Consider the following 14,474-nt stretch of genomic DNA (forward strand, 5'->3'; position numbering starts at 1 on the left):
AAATATTAATATTTTGTTTATTTTCATAGGCAAATATTGAACACAACCAATAATCCTTGACATCAAAAGGAGGCTGACAATCATTTGCATCATGGAATAGGGCAGGCTATGGGTCTCAAATGCTTTTCATACACAAAAACATTGCACAGGTGAAGTGTAACAAATTAATATTTTGAAATTAATTCCAAAGCATGAAATACCGAGAATCTCATTGCCGATCAGCGGATAGGTACTCATTACAGTAGGATAACTAATCACAGTGGGATGCCGTTCCTTCTGTTGCCAGAGAAAAGCTGTACCTATTGCGTGCCGAGTCCGACCCAGTCTAATGCTTGTCAGTGGCCAACAACTTCACTTTGAGCCAACTAGAGAGCACGAACGGGGGGGAAATTGGGCATTTTGAGGCAGTCACACTTCATATGCAATTTAGGCTATGGGAATGTAGTGTAGTTAGCTAACTAAGTGCACACAACACTAAATAATTCCTCCAAGCTAGCTAACCACTGTAACTAGTAGTCATAATTCAATCACAATGGATTAGTTAGCTGCCGAGTTAGTCCAGTGTCTTTAGCTAGCTAGCTCATTGTGCTAGCTGGTGAATATGCCAAGGTTAGCTAGTTAAACATTTGGCTATGGGATTATGGAGAGTGAATTAAATTGTGTTTTCGTGATCTTGCTAGGTAGTTAACTAGCTCGTATCAACAAGGGCTTTCGTTAGTCCAGTGTCCTTAGCTAGCTAGCTAGCTCAGTTGTGCTAGCTAGCGGATTTGCTAGCTAACTAGCTAGCTAAACAGTTGGCTATGGGGATTATGGAGAGTGAATTAAATTGTGTCTTCGTCATCTTGCTATGTACTAGTTATCTAGCTAGTACCAACAAGGGCTTTCCACAAAATAACAACATTAGCGCAGATAGCTAGACCATAAGCACGGATATGAATAGCCAAACTAGCCGGTGCCCCCGCACATTGACTCTGCACCGGTACCCCCCTGTATATAGCCTCCCTACTGTTATTTTATTTTACTGCTGCTCTTTTAGTTATTTGCTTTATTTTTTACTTAACACTTTATTTATTTTTAAATCTTTAAAAAATGCATTGTTGGTTAAGGGCTTGTAAGTAAGCATTTCACTGTAATGTCTACACCTGTTGTATTCGGCGCATGTGGCAAATAAAATTTGATTTGATTTTAAACAACGCTACTTTCTGGTTTGGAGTATTTTAACAAGGCTGAGTGGCTGACGAGGTCTTTGCTGTGTGAACACAAAAGAGATTGACTGCTGACACCATTCAGAGGTGCTAAATACTGTGCAGGCAAACGTTTGACAATCCTACCAGTGTGTCGGAGCTTTAATGCATGAATCGCAAATTAATGAAATACATGCCTATGCTGTGCGTTTGAGCAATGAGAAGAACGCACCTGTATGTTGTGCTATGGCATGTCTCTCTGACACCTTGGTAGGAAGTCGACTCCAAAATAATCGATTCCCATTTCTGGGTGTCAAGCTTCGATTCCACAAGGAATCGACTCATAAGATTCAGTATTTTTGCAACGGAGGAAACTATTTCCCGTAGTATATTTCGAGAACACAAGCTCTCGCATCTTTCACAGCAAAGAAAGAAAGAGCGAGCTAGCTAGCATGAGAGAGAGAATGGAGAGCCACTCCAGGCATGTCAGCCGCTAGGCAGACCGTCAGAGCGACTTACAGTTAGTGAGTGCACACATTTTCATACTGGGCCCCCGTGGGAAACGAACCCACAACCCTGGCGTTGCAAGCGCCATGCTCTACCAACTGAGCTACAGGGGCAATTTGGACAAACAAATCGTCCTCTGGAATAACGCACATGCTTGGCTAATTACAAAACCAACGTCTCTAGTAATACCCGTTCGAATAGGGCTATGACATGGCAAAGAGTAGGCTTATCAGCGTAGAGTGCGCCGCATCATCCAATGGGATCCGTCAAGGCTGCACATTGCAGAAATGTCACTCAAATATTCAAGTTCCTACACATCACCTTATATATTCAAACAAAATAGGTACTTTATAGGAAAATGGGCAGCATCATGCTCATGTCAGTCCTCTAGAACGCAAATGTAATCTTCCTAGTAGGACTCTGCAATGAGGTGGTATGTGCGCATCCGTTTCAGCGTGTTTTGGGAGTCAACCAAAAATCCAGGAGTCGTGCACCACTACTGATACCTTGCCTAAACAGACTTACCATGGTTACTCCATGGATTTTCAGTCTGACCTAAATCCCCCTAAAAAATAATCTACAAGCAAGAATATTGAATAAAATTACACTTTAATTATTGTACATGCTGTTGGTCCTTTTGGCAGTAGGAGGTGGAGATAGGGTATCCACAGGAAAGTGTTGTTTACTCGAACTTTTACGGAACCGGTAGGTTCTGTCACTTGTATTTTCAATCTCTTGCATTGCATGTGATGCACAATATGTAAACAATAGCCGACTGTAACCAAACGTAGGCGACCTAAGCACGTTTCCTCATAATCTGCTGGAAGTGTTTGCCACAATATTGTGCAAGTGTTTGTCACATGCGAATTGCATCAGTATTGAAAATACAAACCGATATACAGACCAACGTACTGAAGGTCGGGATTATAACACTTCCCTGTGTATTTTGTATCAGATTACTGCAGACACGGGTAAAGTAAATGTAAATTAAGTTTGTTCAACATTCTGACTTGTAATGGGACTGTTCGGGAATGCTGAGCCTACATGTTAGAGACAAGTGGAAAAGTATTTCACTCTCGGATTCTAAAAAAAATTGATTTGAAAAAAGAGGCACCTACACCGCATCATTAAATTCCCAGCACCTCTCAATCAAGAGAACCAAAGACCGTACACAGACAGTCCTTAAAAATAAGAAATAATACACTAACATTTAACTAATGCTCAGAGAATGCATAAGCCACAACATAAGTGACAAAAAGTGTTAGCCTACTTTACTGTGCTTTTTTGAGGACAGTTATTGGATTTTGTTAACAGTAGCTAGGTTTCCATCCAATTGGCGACAGATTTTCATGCGAATACTCTAGAATCCACATAGCGAAAATATGCGCATTTTCCCAGTGGTGCTTTTCCACCAAATTTACTTTTTGCAGATAAAAATCAGTGCGTGATGATGTAGTGCACACAAAATGTACTTTTTCGCTTAAGTTTTCATGTACTGAATGAAAATCTTACATTTAAGTCATTTAGCAGAAGCTCTTCCCCAGAGCGACTTACAGTTAAGTGAGTGCATACATTTATTCATACTGGCCCCCCGTGGGAATCGAACCCACAACCCTGTCGTTGCAAGCGCCATGCGCCATTTTCAACTCTACCAATATTTATGTCACAAAAACTGTTGCGTTAAATAGCAAATGTGCCTACTCTGGTCTTGGCATGTCCGCTCTAGCCAACAGCTCGCTGATACAGTGCAGGTATAGGCTGTGATGAGATTATTATGGATAAGCGCGAGAAAAATATATTTGTCAAACGGAAGTCAAGCATCGATCATCATGTCACCAGAATAGGACTCAATATTTATTGGAAAGGAGCATCAAGATCACAGTGCACTTTCACTACCCTGTGAAGTTCATAATTTACTTAATCTGTAGCCTAATAAACTGCATGGTTTCCGGAGTCGTAGTGGGAGGACCACACACCATATCATCGCGTGACTCCAAGTTTACTTCAATTTGATGGTTATTATATCAATATTTGCGCATAAAGGCGTTTCCGCTGCCATTTCTCACATAATTAATTTTACAGACACAAAAAGATCCCACCATGTCGAACTAACAAATTATCTGTAAGCATTGATAAAATTGTACCGAAACTTCCTGTTTCCATCACAGCGGTCATGATAAAAACATTTTATACAGTATGACTTTACTCGCATAAAAAAAAAAAAACTGTGGATGGAAACATACATATCTGTTTTGTTACAGCAGTACCAGCATTCCAAACTAAGGCACTAGCACCTGAGGACAACAGTAAGCTACTGTTCGATATCAACATCTATTGTGAGTAATGCAAATGTCTCTGAGAGCCGAGTCATGGTCGAAAACCACTATGTACATTCAATCATAGAATATGGAATAGGTCCACTCAAAACCACCGGTTAACTGTTGGAATGTCCTTCTGAAATGTATCCACATATCAAAATTGTGAACGCTGAGGAGCTCAGCAATTCAAATTCTCACTCCGTTACATCCAGAGGGGCAAAAATAATAATAATACCGACAAAATCCTGTGATAAATTGATCCATCAAATATCCCTCTGAAAGTTCTGTTGTAAAAAAAGAAATAAAATAAAAAGTTCCCCTCGCCAGCATCTAAGAGTGCAATTGTAGAATGGAGCGAGGATGTCAATTAATGAAAAAGTATACTTTCTTCACTAAATCTATATTTTGGATGCAAATGGCCAAATGCCCAGACACTTTTTTTTGCGATATCACTTGTTTTTGAGAAACTTACCCCAACCATTGATAATCTTCCTCATGCTCGTTCTGCAGTGGCAGTGTGGATAAAAGCAACACAAAAAAAACACACCCAAATATGTTAAACTTTATCCACAACGTTTTATTCCATTTGATGCGACTCGAGTGGTTTAACCTATCCATCTGTGCTGCTCCATGTTAGCCCTCGCATGCGCAAACGGAAAAGTATTGTGGGCTACACGCAGAAGTATCTCTCGAGTCGCACAAAATTGAATAAAACGTTGCGGATAAAGTTCTAAATTACACAACATCTAAAAAGGACGTATTTGGGTGATGTTGGAGCTTTTGTTCATTTTTTTCACGCGCTGGCACTGCAGAACAAGCATGAGGAAGTCTACCGCTTGTTGGGGTAAGTTTTGCAAGAAAAGTGTCTGGGCACTTCTAACATGCCATTTACATCCAAAATATAGATTCTTTAAGTGTTCAAGCAGTAAAGGGGTTATCAATGCTCGTACGGATGACTTACACTAGTGCTAGTATGGAGCAGCACTAGTGTAAGTCACCCTAGAGCAGCACTAGTGTGAGTCACTCTAGGGGAGTAGCAGATATACACAGGTTGTTTAAGGCACAGGCAACCTGCACAATCTTATCAAAGGTGAAAATGTTGGATGACCGCTCAGCGGCCGTGAAGGGGATCTCCACTGGGCCGGTCAGCATGGAGTACCTTAGCTTCACCATGGAGACAACCCTCTCCACATGCCTCCGCACACTCAGCCTATCTGGGGAAATGTCTGTCAGCGAGACCCCTTCGCTCCCTTCAGACCCCTCTCCGCCATGGCAGCCTGTGATTTTCAGCAGGGCACCACGGGCCGCCACCGACTTACCAATGTCCAAATCCTTATCGGCCAGGACCACGTCTCCTGGGAGGAGCTTGCCCAGGAAGCCACAACCCTCTGCCAGGCTCTTGTCGCTGACACTCCCTGGCGACCCCCTGGAGACGAAAGTGACCACGCCCTGCGGGGCCATGCCTATCATGTATTTCAGAGTGTTGCTCCCTGCCGACGCCCCCTGCTGGTTCAAGTCAATTCAAGGAGCAATTTTTTCTGGGTTTAAATAATGACAGGCAGACAACATTTAACAACAGGATACATTTACCACAGCATATATCATATATCCCAAATTAGACAGGACAGATACTCACACACAACAAGTTTCCTTCTGACACGGGTTTCTCCAGGGTCACCCTGAAGCAGTCTATGATCACGGCACAGTCAGGGTAGGTCGAGCAGAGAGCTGCCGGGAGGTTCTTGCGGAGCTCAGCCCTGGAGGGCCAGAAGACAGCCGTGGGTACCAGCGTGGTGGACATGACGTTAACCATTCTGAGCACCGTCCTGGTCACCGTGCCAACCTTCACGCCGAAGCGGTAGGCCAAATCCTGGTTCCTGAGGTCAAGCCGGAGGCGCATTAGTGTCAGCAGCAGTTGCTGAAACTTGGAGAGCTTGACCCTGTTCTTGGTCCCGTTCATGTGTGGCGCGAGAAGCCACATGACCGTCTCAAATACAAAGTAGTTGGGCAAGCCAGTGTAAAACCTGACCTTCTCTGGGTCGTTCCGGAATGAGGTCTCTGAGAGTGACATTTTATCCACAGACTCCCGGAGAGCCCGGTTCTCCTTCTTCAAGGTCTTGAGCATGTCCTCATAGTTGTCGGGCTCGGTGGCTGACCTTTTGGCTGGCTTCCCTCCCCTGCCTTTGCTGTCGCTTGACACTGGTTCAGATTCCTCACCATCTTCATTGGTAGAGGATGAGGATGCACTCTGGGCCACGTCATGGTCCTCCTGGCTCGGTCTCTGGTCGACCAGAGACCTGCCCTGGCCCTGCAGGAAGAGCAAGGCGTTGGCCGCCTCCACCTGGGCTTCCTGCTTGTCTGAGATTTCAAAGGCAGCGGTGTCTTGCTTAATTTCCGACTCCAGGTATAGGGGAGCTGATGTAAATACAGAGGGAACATAGTCTGGCGAGCGTGGATTCTTCACCTGTTTACCTGGAGTTGAAGAAAAAGGGAGAAAGTTTCGTGAGGCATCATGGACAAACACAATCACATTGCAACATACAGCTGCAGTGATATCTTCTAGTAAAAAAAAGTAAAGAATAGCAGTAAAGTTTTATATGGTGGTCAGGTGATGGTTGAGAGAACTTCAAAAGTGAATTGAACGGCAAAATGCTCATTCATGCACTGTTTTATTGACAACGTTGGCTGCGTACCTGAGATGAAATGAGTACTACACAGCCTGCTCCCGTCTTTTGGCAGCCAGCCTTCTCGGTTCACAGCAGCTATCCAACGCTGCTTTCTGTCGGGATCGCGTGGGAAACGGTAAAAAGACAATGCGGTGCCAGGTATTCTTCTATTCCGACAGCCAGTCACCACGCATGTGTGTACCATAATAAAGGCCAAAAGGTATTGCTGGTATTCCCAATACTATTCTGACTCCCAAAATGGTGGCTGTTGGCAAACGAGTAAAGGGACTTTTTGTGTCCTCGTTGTACATTTTCAGTGTTGTGATTGGTCGAGGATGCTCGTTTTACACCCATTTGTCCGACGTCATCAGCACGCGACTAGTATTTATTTTCTGCTGCTACCGTGGCTAACGTTACTCGTTGAAAGTTCCATTTAAAATTTGGTTAAATTATCAAACGCTGTCAAGAATGGCTGTGGAATCAAGAGTCACACAAGAAGAAATTAAGAAAGAACCTGAAAAACCTGTCGACAGAGAGAAGGTAGCTACTAGCTAACCAACTGCATTTGGATAATGTTAGTTCGCAACGCTAGTTACAGCTAGCTGGCTGGTTAGTTAGGTTTTGAGCAATGGTTTATATACACTAGATTACCGATAGGGGGCGCTATGTTGAAGCCACCGTGCCTCCATCTTGGCGCTCCCCCACCATCGTAAAACATATTTTGGAACCTATAGAAATTGATTTATTAATGTCTACATTCGTTTTTGCCACATTTATTATATTAGACACCTTAATGCATAATATAAAATTGTGAGCTAAACATATTCCTTAAAGTATACGTTTTTGATGACTAATGTTACTGTCCCCACTATAACAACAAAATACATGTAATTTTGACCTTGAAACATTTTAATTGAAATACTGTAGAATTCCATTAATTCCTATGGAGGACTGCTCCTACTGGGGAGTGACAATATGGCCAACTGGTGGCTTCCAAGCCTCTCGATGGCCAATACATAGCATCAGCAATCCAGGGTTTATATACATCATTGGTTTTGAGGCGCTCATGCCATGTTGTTCTGTTAGCTAGACTGAAGACTTGTGCTACCTTCCTACAGACATTTGATCCAGCCATGCTATAACATACAATGAGGGAAAAAACTATTTGATCCCCTGCTGATTTTGTACGTTTTCCCACTGACAAATACATGATCAGTCTATAATTTTAATGGTAGGTTTATTTGAACAGTGAGGGACAGAATAACAACAAAAAAATCCAGAAAAACGCGTGTCAAAAATGTTATAAATTGATTTGCATTTTAATGAGGGAAATAAGTATTTGACCCCTCTGCAAAACCCTTGTTGGTAATCACAGAGGTCAGACGTTTATTGTAGTTGGCCACCAGCATTGCACGCATCTCAGGAGGGATTTTGTTCCACTCCTCTTTGCAGATCTTCTCCAAGTCATTAAGGTTTCGAGGCTGACGTTTGGCAACTCAAACCTTCAGCTCCTTCCACAGATGTTCTATGGGATTAAGGTCTGGAGACTGGCTAGGCCACTCCAGGACCTTAATGTGCTTCTTCTTGAGCCACTCCTTTGTTGCCTTGGCCGTGCGTTTTGGGTCATTGTCATGCTGGAATACCCACCCACGACCCATTTTCAATGCCCTGGCTGAGCGAAGGAGGTTCTCACCCAAGATTTGACGGTACATTAGCAGAAAAACACCCCCAAAGCATAATGTTTCCACCTCCATGTTTGCCGGTGGGGATGGTGTTCTTGGGGTCATAGGCAGCATTCCTCCTCCTCCAAACACGGTGAGTTGAGGCCAAAGAGCTCGATTTTGGTCTCATCTGACCACAACACTTACACCCAGTTCTCCTCTGAATCATTCAGATGTTCATTGGCAAACTTCAGACGGTCCTGTATATGTGCTTTCTTGAGCAGGGGGACCTTGCGGGCGCTGCAGGATTTCAGTCCTTCATGGCGTAGTGTGTTACCAATTGTTTTCTTGGTGACTATGGTCCCAACTGCCTTGAGATCATTGATAAGATCCTCCCGTGTAGTTCTGGGCTGATTCCTCACCGTTCTCATGATCATTGCAATCCACGAGGTGAGATCTTGCGTGGAGTGCCAGGCCGAGGGAGATTGACAGTTATTTTGTGTTTCTTCCATTTGCGAATAATCGCACCAACTGTTGTCACCTTCTCACCAAGCTGCTTGGCGATGGTCTTGTAGCCCATTCCAGCCTTGTGTAGGTCTACAATCTTGTCCCTGACATCCTTGGAGAGCTCTTTGGTCTTGGCCATGGTGGAGAGTTTGGAATCTGATTGATTGATTGCTTCTGTGGACAGGTGTCTTTTATACAGGTAACAAACTGAGATTAGGAGCACTCCCTTTAGAGTGTGCTCCTAATCTCAGCTCGTTACCTGTATAAAAGACACCTGGGAGCCAGAAATCTTTCTGATTGAGAGGGTCAAATACTTATTTCCCTCATTTAAAATGCAAATCAATTTATAACATTTTTGACATGCGTTTTTCTGTATTTCTGTTGTTGTTATTCTGTCTCTCACTGTTCAAATAAACCTACCATAAAAATTATAGACTGATAATTTATTTGTCAGTGGGCAAATGTACAAAATCAGCAGGGGATCAAATACTTTTTTCCCTCACTGTACCTGATTCTACTTTCCAGCTGCTTCGCAGGACCTTGATTCGTTGAATCAGGTGTTATAGGGCTGGAGCAAAAGCCTGCACTCCCAGTAACTCTTTAGGTGGAAGATTGGCCACCCGTGACTTTTTCAAACAGTGGGTGGCATAAAGAAATTCCTACAGCTTTGTACTCAGCGGCAGGCTTGCATGTATTGGAGTTCTGATGATTGTGTCGGAATCAATGTGTGTAAAAATTTGCCTACAGACGTGTCCACTTCTACTGCGAGTTTTCACCACCACCAATGGCAGACATCACAGGATGGATGAGTTTGGTAGAGGGAACGTTCCTTCCAGCGAGCTCCAGATTTACACCTGGTAAGACTATCAATTACCAGCTGTTCAGAGTAGACACTAAATTAGATGGTGTCGGTCAGAATACCAAAAATTACATTCAAAAGCTGTCCCTCCCCTTTGTTTATGAAACTGTATTTCATTTAATTCAGGTTGGACGCTACGCTGAAAGAGCTCACAAGTCTTGTGAAAGAAGTCTACCCTGAAGCTCGGAAAAAAGGCACACATTTTGGCTTTGCCGTAGTCTACCCGGAACCTAAGCGACAAGGTTACAGGTAACTGATGATTTTCATTCACAGAACTGCCCTGTAATATTTGAATTTTTTGTAAACATTTTTAGTCATTTAGCAGACGCTCTTATCCAGAGCGACTTAGTTAGTGAGTGCATACATTTTTCATATCAATGAACAGCCACAGAAAACACTGTTAATATGGTTCCTATTGGTTTGTTTCAGGGTAAAGGATATAGGCAACACATTGTCTGGACGGAAGGGTCCAGATGATGCCATGACCTTACAGTCACAGCGATTTCGGATTGGAGACTACCTGGATATCGCCATCACCCCTCCCAACAGAGCACCCCCTCTACCAGGGCGCATGAGACCCTATTGATACCAGAGGGCCTGCCTAGTTTAAAAGGTCCCCCAATCGTATAGAAGTCGTATGATAGGAGTAGGAGATCAGTGTTCTTTCTACTGATGTTTTTTTTAAAATCATCAAATTGTGTTCAAGTACAAATCGATAGTACTACCATGTCCTCCTTTGGGATTGTTTTGAATTAAAATGTTTCATTTACAATTGGTGTATGCGTTTTATAATGCTGATTTGTAATTCAGCTAGATTGTTGCGAAGATCTCTCAATCCTAAACTAAGCCATCATGCTCATAATTATGTATTTATTAGTGAGGTCATATAGATGGAGAGATATACATCTATCTAGCTAGGCTTTCCACTAGATGTTGGAACATTGCTGCGGGGACTTGCTTCCATTCAGCCACAAGCGCATTAGTGAGGTTGGGCGATTAGGCCTGCCTCACAGTCGGCGTTCCAATTCATCCCAAATGTGTTAGATGGGATTGAGGTCAGGGCTCTGTGCAGACCAGTCAAGTTCTTCCACACCGATCGCGACAAACCATTTCTGTATGGACCTTGCTTTGTGCCCGGGGGCACTGTCATGCTGAAACAGGAAAGGTCCTTCCCCAACTGTTGCCACAAAGTTGGAAGCACAGAATCGTCTAAGATGTCATTGTATGCTGTAGCGTTAAGATTTCCCTTCACTGGAACTAAGGGGCCTAGCCCGAACCATGAAAAACAGCCCCAGACCATTATTCCTCCTCCACCAAACTTTACAGTTGGCACTATGCATTGGGGCAGGTAGCGTTCTCCTGGCATCCGGCAAACCCAGATTTGTCCATCGGACTGCCAGATAGTGAAGCATGATTCATCACTCCAGAGAACGCGTTTCCACTGCTCCAGAGTCCAATGGTGGCGAGCACTTCAGCCGACGCTTGGAAATTGTGCATGGTCATCTTAGGCTAGTGTGTGGCTACTCGGCCATGGAAACATATTTCGTGAAGCTCCTCAGTAAGGCCATTGAGCTCTTCTGTAAGGCCATTCTACTGCCAATGTTTGGAGATTGCATGGCTGTGTGCTCGATTTTTATACACCTGTCAGCAACTGGTGTGGCTGAAATAGCCAAATCAACTAATTCGAAGGGGTGTCCACATACTTTTTTATATATACATTCCATTCAGACCCCTTCACTTTTTCCACATTTGGTTACGTTACAGCCTTATTCTAAAATGGATTAAATAAACATTCTCATCAAGCTTCTATCTTAAGGCCATCAGACTGTTAAATAGCCAGCACTAGCACATTAGAATACCTCATAATGACAAAGCGAAAACAGGTTATTAGAATATTTAGCACATTTTTTACAAATAAAGAACTGAAATACCTTATTTACAACCTTTGCTATGAGACTCGAAATTGAGCTCAGGTGCATCCTGTTTCTATTGATCTTTTTATTTTTTTATTTTTTATTTCACCTTTATTTAACCAGGTAAGCCAGTTGAGAACAAGTTCTCATTTACAACTGCGACCTGGCCAAGATAAAGCAAAGCAGTGCGATAAAAACAACACAGAGTTACATATGGGGTAAAAAACAAAGTCAAAAATACAACAGAAAATATATATACAGTGTGTGCAAATGTAGCAAGTTATGGCGGTATGGCAATAAATAGGCTATAGTGCAAAATAATTAAAATAGTATTAACACTGGAATGCTAGATGTGCAAGAGATTATGTGCAAATAGAGATACTGGGGTGCAAAAGAGCAAAATAAATAACAATATAGGGATGAGGTAGTTGGGTGGGCTAATTTCAGATGGGCTGTGTACAGGTGCAGTGATCGGTAAGGTGCTCTGACAACTGATGCTTAAAGTTAGTGAGGGAGATAAGAGTCTCCAGCTTCAGAGATTTTTGCAATTCGTTCCAGTCATTGGCAGCAGAGAACTGGAAGGAATGGCGGCCAAAGGAGGTGTTGGCTTTGGGAATGACCAGTGAGATATACCTGCTGGAGCGCAGACTACGGGTGGGTGCTGCTATGGTGACCAATGAGCTAAGATAAGGCAGGGATTTGCCTAGCAGTGATTTATAGATGGCCTGGAGCCAGTGGGTTTGACGACGAACATGTAGTGAGGACCAGCCAACAAGAGCGTACAGGTCACAGTGGTGGGTAGTGTATGGGGCTTTGGAGACAAAACGGATGGCACTGTGATAGACTACATCCAATTTGCTGAGTAGAGTGTTGGAGGCTATTTTGTAAATGACATCGCCGAAGTCAAGGATCGGTAGGATAATCAGTTAGGATAGTGTTTCCTAGCCTCAGTGCAGTGGGCAACTGGGAGGAAGTGCTCTTATTCTCCATGGACTTTACAGTGTCCCAAAACTTTTTGGAGTTAGTGCTACAGGATACAAATTTATGTTTGAAAAAGTTAGCCTTTGCTTTCCTGACTGCTTGTGTATATTGGTTCCTAACTTCCCTGAAAAGTTGCATATCGCGGGGGCTATTTGATGCTAATGCAGTACGCCACAGGATGTTTTTGTGCTGGTCAAGGGCAGTCATCCTTGAGATGTTTCTACAACTTGATTGGAGTCCACCTGTGGTAAATTCAATTGATTGGACATGATTTGGAAAGGCACACACCTGTCTATATAAGGTCCCACAGTTGACAGTGCATGTCAGCGCAAAAACCAAGCGATGAGGTCGAAGGAATTGTCCATAGAGCTCCGAGACAGGATTGTGTCGAGGCACAGATCTGGGGAAGGGTACCAAAACAATCTCTGCAGCATTGAAGGTCCCCAAGAACACAGTGGCCTTCATCATTCTTAAATGGAAGAAGTTTGAAACCAGCAAGACTTCCTAGAGCTGGCCGTCCGGCCAAACTGAGCAATCGGGGGAGAAGGGCCTTGGTCAGGGAGGTGACCAAGAACCCGATGGTAACGCTGACAGAGCTCCAGTGCATTCGGAAAGTATTCATTCCACATTTTATTACATTACAGCCTTATTCTCACTGACAGCGCTCCAGAGTTCCTCTGTGGAGATGGGAGAACCTTCCAGAAGGACAAACATCTCTGCAGCACTCCACCAATCAGGCCTTTATGGTAGAGTGGCCAGACGGAAGCCACTCCTCAGTAAAAGGCAGGTGACAGCCTGCTTGGAGTTTGCCAAAAGGCACCTAAAGACTCTCAGACCATGAGAAACAAGATTCTCTGGTCTGATGAAACCAAGATTGAACTCTTGGTCTGAATGCCAAGCGACACATCTGGAGGAAACCTGGCACCATCCCTACGGTAAAGTGTGGTGGCAGCATCATGCTGTGGGGATGTTTTTCAGCGGCAGGGACTGGGAGACTAGTCAGGATCGAGGGAAAGATGAACGGAGCAAAGTACAGAGAGATCCTTGATGAAAACCTGCTCAGGACCTCAGACAGGGGCGACGGTTCACCTTCCAACTGGTTGAGAGAATACCAAGCGTGTGCAAAGCTGTCATCAAGATATATCTCACTCTCTCTACTGGTCAAAAGTTTTAGAACACCTACTCATTCAAGGGTTTTTCTTTATTTTTTACTATTTTCTACATTGTAGAATGATAGTGAAGACATCAAAACCATAAAATGACATATGGAATCATGTAGTAACCAAAAAAGTGTTAAACAAATCAACATATATTTGAGATTCTTAAATAGCCACCCTCATGACGCTGATTGAGAGAAGGACAAGAGTGTGCAAAGCTGTCATCAAGGCAAAGGGACAGCACCCGATGTCACAGGAAGGCAAAAAAGATAATCAAGGACATCAACCACCCGAGCCACTGCCTGTTCACCCCGCTATCATCCAGAAGGCGAGGTCAGTAGAGGTGCATAAAGCTGGGATTGAGAGACTGAAAAACATCTATCTTAAGGCCATCAGACTGTTAAATAGCCAGCACTAGCACATTAGAAGCTGCTGCCTATAGACATAGACTGGAAATCACTGGCCACTTTAAGAAATAGAACACTAGTCACTTTAATAATGTTTACATATCTTGCATTACTCATCTCATATGTATATACTGTATTCTATACTATTCTACTGTATCTTAGTCCATGCCGCTCTGTCATTGCTCGTCCATATATCTATATATTCTTAATTCCATTGCTTACTTAGATTTGTGTGTTTTGGGTATACGTTGTGAAATTGTTAGATATTACTGCACTGTCGGAGCTAGAAGTACAAGCATTTCGCTTCACCTACA

At 43.4% G+C, this 14,474-nt stretch overlaps 2 protein-coding genes across 3 annotated transcripts; one reads left to right on the plus strand and one right to left on the minus strand.

The window, feature by feature from the left end:
* Positions 1-3,728: 3,728 nt before the first annotated feature.
* On the minus strand, positions 3,729-6,980 carry LOC121571692. Of its 2 annotated transcripts, none has more exons than XM_041883311.2 (3): positions 6,703-6,980; positions 5,646-6,481; positions 3,729-5,512 (listed from the first exon to the last, which is right to left on the minus strand). In XM_041883311.2, exons 1-3 carry the CDS (start codon positions 6,878-6,880, stop codon positions 5,030-5,032), a joined length of 1,497 nt encoding a protein of 498 aa, XP_041739245.1. In that variant the 5' UTR covers positions 6,881-6,980; the 3' UTR covers positions 3,729-5,029. The 2 variants fall into 2 exon arrangements, with proteins under 2 accessions (XP_041739245.1, XP_041739243.1); XM_041883309.2 differs by having other exon boundaries at positions 3,729-5,515.
* A 72-nt stretch (positions 6,981-7,052) lies between these two features.
* On the plus strand, positions 7,053-10,474 carry sap18 (Sin3A-associated protein). Its single transcript, XM_041883312.2, has 4 exons — positions 7,053-7,215; positions 9,591-9,700; positions 9,829-9,951; positions 10,132-10,474. The coding sequence occupies exons 1-4, from the start codon at positions 7,144-7,146 to the stop codon at positions 10,286-10,288; spliced, it is 462 nt and encodes a 153-aa protein (XP_041739246.1). The 5' UTR covers positions 7,053-7,143; the 3' UTR covers positions 10,289-10,474.
* Positions 10,475-14,474: the final 4,000 nt, after the last annotated feature.

Source organism: Coregonus clupeaformis, chromosome 29, assembly GCF_020615455.1.
Source record: "Coregonus clupeaformis isolate EN_2021a chromosome 29, ASM2061545v1, whole genome shotgun sequence".
NCBI classification, from domain to species: Eukaryota; Metazoa; Chordata; class Actinopteri; order Salmoniformes; family Salmonidae; genus Coregonus; species Coregonus clupeaformis.